Source organism: Ascaphus truei, chromosome 6, assembly GCF_040206685.1.
Source record: "Ascaphus truei isolate aAscTru1 chromosome 6, aAscTru1.hap1, whole genome shotgun sequence".
Lineage (NCBI taxonomy): Eukaryota > Metazoa > Chordata > Amphibia > Anura > Ascaphidae > Ascaphus > Ascaphus truei.
Window position 1 is genome coordinate 48,542,892 of NC_134488.1, and position 10,578 is coordinate 48,553,469.

General features: G+C 64.3%; 1 protein-coding gene across 1 annotated transcript in view; it reads left to right on the plus strand.

Moving 5' to 3' along the window:
- The window catches only part of VPS11 (VPS11 core subunit of CORVET and HOPS complexes), a 35,929-nt gene extending 26,710 nt beyond the window's left edge, over window positions 1-9,219 (plus strand). The window contains 2 exon segments of the mRNA XM_075604206.1: window positions 6,889-7,111; window positions 7,515-9,219. Coding sequence (XP_075460321.1) covers window positions 6,889-7,111; window positions 7,515-7,679 — 388 coding nt within the window. The 3' untranslated portion in view covers window positions 7,680-9,219.
- The last annotated feature ends 1,359 nt before the right edge of the window (window positions 9,220-10,578 follow it).

Here is a 10,578-nt window from a genome sequence, read left to right on the forward strand (position 1 = left end):
CCAGAGAATGCTTTGAAAACCCTTTTGTTTATCAGAGAACCCACCTCCAGCAGAACATATGTCCTTATCTCGCTCATATCTGTTTTTAACACTAGGTGTTCTGGCCCAGACTCACTGTCACTGATGAGTAGGATCAGGTAGTTAAACTCGTCTCCTTTAACTGCACACAGTCCTATTTTGTGTAACACGTGCAGCAGCCTCCATCGGGGACTTAACATAAACCCTTCCTTTGTACTTTTCAAATCCAACCCAATACATGGTATCTTTTTAAACCCAAATGTTGGCCTATTAACCCCTGAAGCACCAGATGGATTAAAATACCTAATATCTCATGATATTATCATGACCGGACTATCCTTTCCTTTATAACGCTGCACTGTACATAGTGTTCTGCGAAGCTTACAATCTAATTTTTGGTGCTTGAGAGACAGAGATAACCAGGTTCACTTCAAAGGCAACACCACTGAGATACTCGATCACACTATGGGGTGGCAAAGCAATATATCTAATATTTCTTCACATACGTACACATTACTCTGGGGGGGTAACCGACGTGCTCGGAGCCCTGCACGGGCTGGGACGTGCTTGGGGTGCTGCGGGGGGTACTCATAACTCTGCATGGGGGTACGTGCCCGGGACGCTGCGGGGGTTCTCATAACTGTGCGGGGGTATGTGCTCGGGATGCTCTGGGAGGGGGGTACTCATTATTTTGCGGGGGTGGGGTGCTGCGGGGGGTGTATGTGCTCTGGGCGCTATGGGAGTACTCATTACTCTGCGGGGGGATATACATTCTCAGGGCTCTGTGCGGGGAAGTACATGCTCTGGGCGTGGGTTGGGACTCTTGGGGCGCTGCAAGGGGTACTCATTAATCTGCGGGGGGTATGTTCTCGGGGCGCAGGGACGTGCTCGGGCACTGTGGGACATGCTCAGGGCGCTGCGGGGGAGGTACGTGCTCGGGGCGCTGCGGGGGAGGTACGTGCTCGGGGCGCTGTGTGGGGTGGGACATGCTTGGGGCGCTGCGGGGGAGGGTACGTGCTCACGGCGCTGCGGGGGAGGGTACGTGCTCGGGGCGCTGTGTGGGGTGGGACATGCTCGGGGCACTGCGGGGGAGGGTACGTGCTCGGGGCGCTGCGGGGGAGGGTACGTGCGGGGCGCTGTGTGGGGTGGGACATGCTCGGGGCGCCTCGGTGGAGGGTACGTGCTCGGGGCGCTGCGGTGGAGGGTACGTGCTCGGGGCGCTGCGGGGGAGGGTACGTGCTCGGGGCGCTGCGGGGGAGGGTACGTGCTCGGGGCGCTGCGGGGGAGGGTACGTGCTCGGGGCGCTGTGTGGGGTGGGACATGCTCGGGGCGCTGTGTGGGGTGGGAAATGCTCAGGGCGCTGCGGGGGAGGGTACGTGCTCGGGGCGCTGTGTGGGGTGGGACATGCTTGGGGCGCTGCGGGGGAGGGTACGTGCTCGGGGCGCTGTGTGGGGTGGGACATGCTCGGGGCGCTGTGTGGGGTGGGACATGCTCGGGGCGCTGTGTGGGGTGGGACATGCTCGGGGCGCTGTGTGGGGTGGGACATGCTCGGGGCACTGCGGGGGAGGGTACGTGCTCGGGGCGCTGTGTGGGTGGGACATGCTCGGGGCACTGCGGGGGAGGGTACGTGCTCGGGGCACTGCGGGGGAGGGTACGTGCTCGGGGCGCCTCGGGGGGGGTACGTGCTCGGGGCGCCTCGGGGGAGGGTACGTGCTCGGGGCACTGCGGGGGAGGGTACGTGCTCGGGGCGCTGTGTGGGTGGGACATGCTCGGGGCGCTGCGGGGGAGGGTACGTGCTCGGGGCGCTGCGGGGGAGGGTACGTGCTCGGGGCGCTGCGGGGGAGGGTACGTGCTCGGGGCGCTGTGTGGGGTGGGACATGCTCGGGGCGCTGTGTGAGGTGGGACATGCTCGGGGCGCTGCGGGGGAGGGTACATGCTCGGGGCACTGCAGGGGAGGGTATGTGCTCAGGGCGCTGTGTGGGGTGGGACATGCTCGGGGCACTGCGGGGGAGGGTACGTGCTCGGGGCGCTGCGGGGGAGGGTACGTGCTCGGGGCGCTGTGGGGGGTGGGACATGCTCGGGGCACTGCGGGGGAGGGTACGTGCTCGGGGCGCTGTGTGGGGTGGGACATGCTCGGGGCGCTGCGGGGGAGGTACGTGCTCGGGGCGCTGTGTGGGGTGGGACATGCTCGGGGCGCTGCGGGGGAGGGTACGTGCTCGGTGGCGCTGCGGGGGAGGTACGTGCTCGGGGCGCTGTGTGGGGTGGGACATGCTCGGGGCGCTGCGGGGGAGGGTACGTGCTCGGGGCGCTGCGGGGGAGGGTACGTGCTCGGGGCGCTGTGTGGGGTGGGACATGCTCGGGGCGCTGTGTGGGGTGGGACATGCTCGGGGCGCTGCGGGGGAGGGTACGTGCTCGGGGCGCTGCGGGGGAGGGTACGTGCTCGGGGCGCTGTGTGGGGTGGGACATGCTCGGGGCGCTGCGGGGGAGGGTACGTGCTCGGGGCGCTGTGTGGGGTGGGACGTGCTCGGGGCGCTGCGGGGGAGGGTACGTGCTCGTGGCGCTGTGTGGGGTGGGACATGCTCGGGCACTGCGTGGGGTGGGACATGCTCCGGGCGCTGCGGGGGAGGGTACGTGCTCGGGGCGCTGCGGGGGAGGGTACGTGCTTGGGGCGCTGCAGGGGAGGGACATGCTCGTGGCGCTGTGTGGGGTGGGACATGCTCGGGGCACTGCGGGGGAGGGTACGTGCTCGGGGCGCTGTGTGGGGTGGGACATGCTCGGGGCACTGCGGGGGAGGGTACGTGCTCGAGGCGCTGCGGGGGAGGGTACGTGCTCGGGGCGCTGTGTGGGGTGGGACATGCTCGGGGCACTGCGGGGGAGGGTACGTGCTCGGGGCACTGCGGGGGAGGGTACGTGCTCGGGGCGCTGCGGGGGAGGGTACGTGCTCGGAGCGCTGCGGGGGAGGGTACATGCTCGGGGCGCTGCGGGGGAGGGTACGTGCTCGGGGCACTGCGGGGGAGGGTACGTGCTCGGGGCGCTGCGGGGGAGGGTACGTGCTCAGGGCGCTGTGTGGGGTGGGACATGCTCGGGGCGCTGCGGGGGAGGGTACGTGCTCGGGGCGCTGCGGGGGAGGGTACGTGCTCGGGGCGCTATGTGGGGTGGGACATGCTTGGGGCGCTGCGGGGGAGGGTACGTGCTCACGGCGCTGCGGGGGAGGGTACGTGCTCGGGGCGCTGTGTGGGGTGGGACATGCTCGGGGCACTGCGGGGGAGGGTACGTGCTCGGGGCGCTGCGGGGGAGGGTACGTGCGGGGCGCTGTGTGGGGTGGGACATGCTCGGGGCGCCTCGGTGGAGGGTACGTGCTCGGGGCGCTGCGGTGGAGGGTACGTGCTCGGGGCGCTGCGGGGGAGGGTACGTGCTCGGGGCGCTGCGGGGGAGGGTACGTGCTCGGGGCGCTGCGGGGGAGGGTACGTGCTCGGGGCGCTGTGTGGGGTGGGACATGCTCGGGGCGCTGTGTGGGGTGGGAAATGCTCAGGGCGCTGCGGGGGAGGGTACGTGCTCGGGGCGCTGTGTGGGGTGGGACATGCTTGGGGCGCTGCGGGGGAGGGTACGTGCTCGGGGCGCTGTGTGGGGTGGGACATGCTCGGGGCGCTGTGTGGGGTGGGACATGCTCGGGGCGCTGTGTGGGGTGGGACATGCTCGGGGCGCTGTGTGGGGTGGGACATGCTCGGGGCACTGCGGGGGAGGGTACGTGCTCGGGGCGCTGTGTGGGTGGGACATGCTCGGGGCACTGCGGGGGAGGGTACGTGCTCGGGGCACTGCGGGGGAGGGTACGTGCTCGGGGCGCCTCGGGGGGGGTACGTGCTCGGGGCGCCTCGGGGGAGGGTACGTGCTCGGGGCACTGCGGGGGAGGGTACGTGCTCGGGGCGCTGTGTGGGTGGGACATGCTCGGGGCGCTGCGGGGGAGGGTACGTGCTCGGGGCGCTGCGGGGGAGGGTACGTGCTCGGGGCGCTGCGGGGGAGGGTACGTGCTCGGGGCGCTGTGTGGGGTGGGACATGCTCGGGGCGCTGTGTGAGGTGGGACATGCTCGGGGCGCTGCGGGGGAGGGTACATGCTCGGGGCACTGCAGGGGAGGGTATGTGCTCAGGGCGCTGTGTGGGGTGGGACATGCTCGGGGCACTGCGGGGGAGGGTACGTGCTCGGGGCGCTGCGGGGGAGGGTACGTGCTCGGGGCGCTGTGGGGGGTGGGACATGCTCGGGGCACTGCGGGGGAGGGTACGTGCTCGGGGCGCTGTGTGGGGTGGGACATGCTCGGGGCGCTGCGGGGGAGGTACGTGCTCGGGGCGCTGTGTGGGGTGGGACATGCTCGGGGCGCTGCGGGGGAGGGTACGTGCTCGGTGGCGCTGCGGGGGAGGTACGTGCTCGGGGCGCTGTGTGGGGTGGGACATGCTCGGGGCGCTGCGGGGGAGGGTACGTGCTCGGGGCGCTGCGGGGGAGGGTACGTGCTCGGGGCGCTGTGTGGGGTGGGACATGCTCGGGGCGCTGTGTGGGGTGGGACATGCTCGGGGCGCTGCGGGGGAGGGTACGTGCTCGGGGCGCTGCGGGGGAGGGTACGTGCTCGGGGCGCTGTGTGGGGTGGGACATGCTCGGGGCGCTGCGGGGGAGGGTACGTGCTCGGGGCGCTGTGTGGGGTGGGACGTGCTCGGGGCGCTGCGGGGGAGGGTACGTGCTCGTGGCGCTGTGTGGGGTGGGACATGCTCGGGCACTGCGTGGGGTGGGACATGCTCAGGGCGCTGCGGGGGAGGGTACGTGCTCGGGGCGCTGCGGGGGAGGGTACGTGCTTGGGGCGCTGCAGGGGAGGGACATGCTCGTGGCGCTGTGTGGGGTGGGACATGCTCGGGGCACTGCGGGGGAGGGTACGTGCTCGGGGCGCTGTGTGGGGTGGGACATGCTCGGGGCACTGCGGGGGAGGGTACGTGCTCGAGGCGCTGCGGGGGAGGGTACGTGCTCGGGGCGCTGTGTGGGGTGGGACATGCTCGGGGCACTGCGGGGGAGGGTACGTGCTCGGGGCACTGCGGGGGAGGGTACGTGCTCGGGGCGCTGCGGGGGAGGGTACGTGCTCGGAGCGCTGCGGGGGAGGGTACATGCTCGGGGCGCTGCGGGGGAGGGTACGTGCTCGGGGCACTGCGGGGGAGGGTACGTGCTCGGGGCGCTGCGGGGGAGGGTACGTGCTCAGGGCGCTGTGTGGGGTGGGACATGCTCGGGGCGCTGCGGGGGAGGGTACGTGCTCGGGGCGCTGCGGGGGAGGGTACGTGCTCGGGGCGCTATGTGGGGTGGGACATGCTCGGGGCGCCGCGGGGGAGGGTACGTGCTCGGGGCGCCGCGGGGGAGGGTACGTGCTCGGGGCGCTGCGGGGGAGGGTACGTGCTCGGGGCGCTGCGGGGGAGGGTACGTGCTCGGGGCGCTGCGGGGGAGGGTACGTGCTCGGGGCGCTGTGTGGGGTGGGACATGCTCGGGGCGCTGTGTGGGGTGGGACATGCTCGGGGCGCTGCGGGGGAGGGTACGTGCTCGGGGCGCTGCGGGGGTGGGACATGCTCGGGCGCTGCGGGGGAGGGTACGTGCTCGGGGCGCTGTGTGGAGTGGGACATGCTCGGGGCACTGCGGGGGTGGGTACGTGCTCGGGGCGCTGTGTGGGGTGGGACATGCTCGGGGCGCTGCGGGGGAGGGTACGTGCTCGGGGCGCTGTGTGGGGTGGGACATGCTCGGGGCGCTGCGGGGGAGGGTACGTGCTCGTGGCGCTGTGTGGGGTGGGACATGCTCGGGCACTGCGTGGGGTGGGACATGCTCAGGGCGCTGCGGGGGAGGGTACGTGCTCGGGGCGCTGCGGGGGAGGGTACGTGCTCGGGGCGCTGCAGGGGAGGGACATGCTCGTGGCGCTGTGTGGGGTGGGACATGCTCGGGGCACTGCGGGGGAGGGTACGTGCTCGGGGCGCTGTGTGGGGTGGGACATGCTCGGGGCACTGCGGGGGAGGGTACGTGCTCGAGGCGCTGCGGGGGAGGGTACGTGCTCGGGGCGCTGTGTGGGGTGGGACATGCTCGGGGCACTGCGGGGGAGGGTACGTGCTCGGGGCACTGCGGGGGAGGGTACGTGCTCGGAGCGCTGCGGGGGAGGGTACATGCTCGGGGCGCTGCGGGGGAGGGTACGTGCTCGGGGCACTGCGGGGGAGGGTACGTGCTCAGGGCGCTGTGTGGGGTGGGACATGCTCGGGGCGCTGCGGGGGAGGGTACGTGCTCGGGGCGCTGCGGGGGAGGGTACGTGCTCGGGGCGCTATGTGGGGTGGGACATGCTCGGGGCGCCGCGGGGGAGGGTACGTGCTCGGGGCGCCGCGGGGGAGGGTACGTGCTCGGGGCGCTGCGGGGGAGGGTACGTGCTCGGGGCGCTGCGGGGGAGGGTACGTGCTCGGGGCGCTGCGGGGGAGGGTACGTGCTCGGGGCGCTGCGGGGGAGGGTACGTGCTCGGGGCACTGCGGGGGAGGGTACGTGCTCGGGGCGCTGCGGGGGTGGGACATGCTCAGGGCGCTGTGTGGGGTGGGACATGCTCGGGGCGCTGCGGGGGAGGGTACGTGCTCGGGGCGCTGCGGGGGAGGGTACGTGCTCGGGGCGCTATGTGGGGTGGGACATGCTCGGGGCGCTGCGGGGGAGGGTACGTGCTCGGGGCGCCGCGGGGGAGGGTACGTGCTCGGGGCGCCGCGGGGGAGGGTACGTGCTCGGGGCGCTGCGGGGGAGGGTACGTGCTCGGGGCGCTGCGGGGGAGGGTACGTGCTCAGGGCGCTGCGGGGGGTTCATTTGTTTTCATGTCATTCTCCTCGAAGCCCCAAAATCTTCCAGAAGACGAAGTGCAGCATCTGCAGCAGCGGGCTGGAGCTGCCGTCCGTGCACTTCCTGTGCGGTCACTCCTTCCACCAGCATTGCTGCGAGAGCTACGCGGAGAGCGACTCCGAATGTCCCACCTGCCTGCCCGAGAATCGTAAGGTGCTGGACATGATCCGGTCCCAGGAGCAGAAGCGTGACCTGCATGAACACTTCCAGCACCAGGTCCGAACCCTGCTCATCCCTGCTCCCCTCCTTCATCTCCCCCCTGCTCCCCTCCCCCCTGCTCCCCTCCCCCCTGCTCCCCTCCATCTCCCCTCCATCTCCCCCCTGCTCCCCTCCTTCATCTCCCCCCTCAATCATCTCTTCCCCCTCAATCATCTCTTCCCCCTCAATCATCTCCTCCCCCCCCCCCTCCTTCCCCTGTCCCACCTGCCCGAGAATCGCAAGGTGCTGGACATGATCCGGTCCCAGTGACCTGCATGAACACTTCCAGCACCAGGTCCGAACCCTGCTCCTCACCGCTTCCGCCCCCCTCCTCCCTCCTCCCTCCTCCATTTTCCCTCCCCCAGAACGGGTGACAGCCCCCCCAGAACGGTGACAGCCCCCCACCTCACATGTCTTGCAGCTTAAGTGTTCCAGTGACGGGTTCAGCGTGGTGGCAGACTACTTCGGCCGCGGTGTCTTCAACAAACTCACCCTGATCACGGACGCACCGGCGGGGAGACTGGGTGCAACGAAAGAGGCGGGGCTACAGCGCGAGCTGCTCATCAACACCAAGAGGAACGCCTAACTACCACGGTGCAATGCCGCGTGCGACTGACCCTCCGTGCCACGGCTCCCACGCTGCTCATGTAATCCGACCACGTGCTCTCGCCGCACCAGGACAGGCCACGAGGCGCCTGTCCCGCATCCCCAGCCCTGCGGCAGAGATCCCGCGTGGGAGAAGGAAGCCACCGCCAGGACTGAACTATATACAGTGTGGGGGATTAGGGAAATGACCCGTCCGGACTGGGTGCGCTGGTCAGTTCTTCTCGCACAGAGGTTCTTCTTTTTTTATTTAACACTGCACTCCCCCGGCTCAGAAATATTTGTCCCCCGACCTAATAAACCTTCTTGCTGCCTCATCAGACTGGCGCTAACAGGACGTGTGTGACCGATCCCAGGCAGTATAATGCCCTGCGTGCGCTGGGGGGGAGGGGGGGGAGGAAACATGCTTAATAACGCGTGTGTCCGTGTGCTGCTGAATACTTTACTCCCCACAATATATTTATATAGATTGTGGGAAGTAAAGTATATATATATGTGTGTGCAGCCCATGCAGTATATCACGTGGCTGGCCACTTATTTAGGTAAAGCCGTTAGGTGTCACGCCGTTGCTTCCGTGTGCGGGCACCGCGCCATTATACTTGTATGGTCACACATGATCAGCAGCCCATGTTCTAATAAAAACCTCTCAATGTAATCTGTGTTACAATGTGTGCGGGAATATTAGATTGGTAATAAGGAGAAAGCACTCCTCCAGTTAACACATTCTCTATTTCCTGTCATTTATCCTCGTTTTGCTAATTTAGGACAATTTGACTAAGGGCCAAGATCGTAATATACAAAATATGTGACCCCTCTGTATTTCCAGATGTGTTAGTATGTGGATACTGGGGCGGGGGCCTCCCCTGTGTATGAGAGAATACTCAGCCGGGGGTCAGACCACGCAGACGGACACGTGTACCTTTAGACCAGCGATACTTTATATATACAGAATAATCACAGAGGGGACCTGACAAGCGGAGGACAACACTTATTACAACTTATAGTGCAGGAAGGATTAGGTGCCCGCTGCAGAATTGTCCCGGTGGCCCCGATTTGTAACTAATGGGCCACAGTTGGTGCCGGCAGTGTTGGAGCTTGCATGGAATATGTTCAGCGGTACAGTGGTGTCTGCTGAAAAGGATACTGCAGGGCAGTACGGGTCATCCCCTGGACGTGGATCCACGTGGCCTACTCACTGCTCTGGGATCCCCAGGTGACACGGGTCCCCTTTTACACAGGTGATGTACTCTCTGGGATCGTTTCAGCTGGGGCGGCGTCTGCTACACTCGCTGTAACTCTCGCCGGGCTCCTCGGGACAGATACACTCTCGCTGCCTGCAGATCTCCCTTGGATCACATGCTCCTCCTCCTCCCAGCTGACATCTCTTGCCACTCCTTGCTTGTGATGTCATACTCTCAATGTAATAGTCCTGTCTGTGCCTCTCAGCCATTGGGCGGCAGGCATGCCCAATATGCATGTGTCCTTAAGGGTGTGATAGAGGTAATAAAGGAAGTTTGTGATCAGTGCTATAAAGTCCTTTACACCTCCCTGCGTAAAACAATGTTGGGTGTAAGGAACAGCGCTGGCTGTTATCTCCCAGTACAATTTAACGCATTTATTATTGCCAAGAACGCCAGTAATGTGTTAAAATGATGTTCAACTTGAAAGCCACAAACCAATACAGAGATTTCTTTCTATTAGAAGTCCGTTCTGCTACTTCTAAGTGCAACTCTGTCCCATGCCCCCGAGAATACCCCCTTCAAATTCCAAAAAGGGCTATCTCTCGCCCATATAAATATGCAGAGTCTGCTGCCCAAACTGGACGAACTAAGGGCATGGTGCCTTATGCATAAACCCAAAGCCATCGTTCTTACAGAAACATGGCTAACCCCTGAAACCCCTGATGCAAATATCGCCATTCAGGGATACTCCATTTTTAGGAGAGACAGGTCAAAGAGAGGGGGAGGGGTGTTATTTTATATTGCAGACACATTACAATTTACACTGTTAAATTGCCCCCCCCAGCCCACCCTCTTTTGAAATCCTAGTTGGCAGAATCTGCCTCCCCTTTTCTAAGCCCATCTTGCTCGCTGGCATCTACCGCCCCCATAAAGCCCCTCTACAATCCCTGGCTGATATCATCCAGTTTCTTGGCTCCATTTCCTCTCTGAATGAGAAGAGTGAGCTGCTAGTTCTTGGGGATTTTAACTTCAATTGGCTTGACCCTAAAAACCACAAAATCCAGATACAAATCAAATCGCTTAACCTATCGCAACTCATTTCCCGACCCACATGGACAAACCTCAAATCGCACAACCATTTCTTGTTAGACTGGATTCTCTCCTCTAGTCCCAGCAGAATCCAACCCTCTGGCATCCTTCCGGACATTTTCAGTGACCATGCAATAGTGTACTGTGTAAGGAAAATTAAACCGCCCCAATCAAGCCCTAAAGTTCTCCTCACTAGAACATTAAAAAACTTTAACCCACAACAGTTTCTGGCTGACCTTACCAACTGCCCATGGCACAGAATCGATTTAATTCCCGACCCTGATTCTGCGCTCGACTATTTCCAATCCGAGTTCTTAAAACTCTGTGATACCCATGCTCCACTACGCAGAATAAGGGTACGGGGGTCCCACCTTCCATGGGTTACAACTGACCTTATAGCACTCTACCAGTTCAGGGATGCCTTGTGGAAAAGCTACAAAAGTAACTGGCACTACCAAGGATCTCAATCACTACAGATGCCTGCGGAACATGTGCACAAGGCAAACAAGGCATGCAAAAGCACAATATTACTCTGACAATCTCCTCTAGAATAAATCAAACCCAGCTAACTTCTGGAAGGTTATCAACAATATATTCCAGCCTTCTAACCAT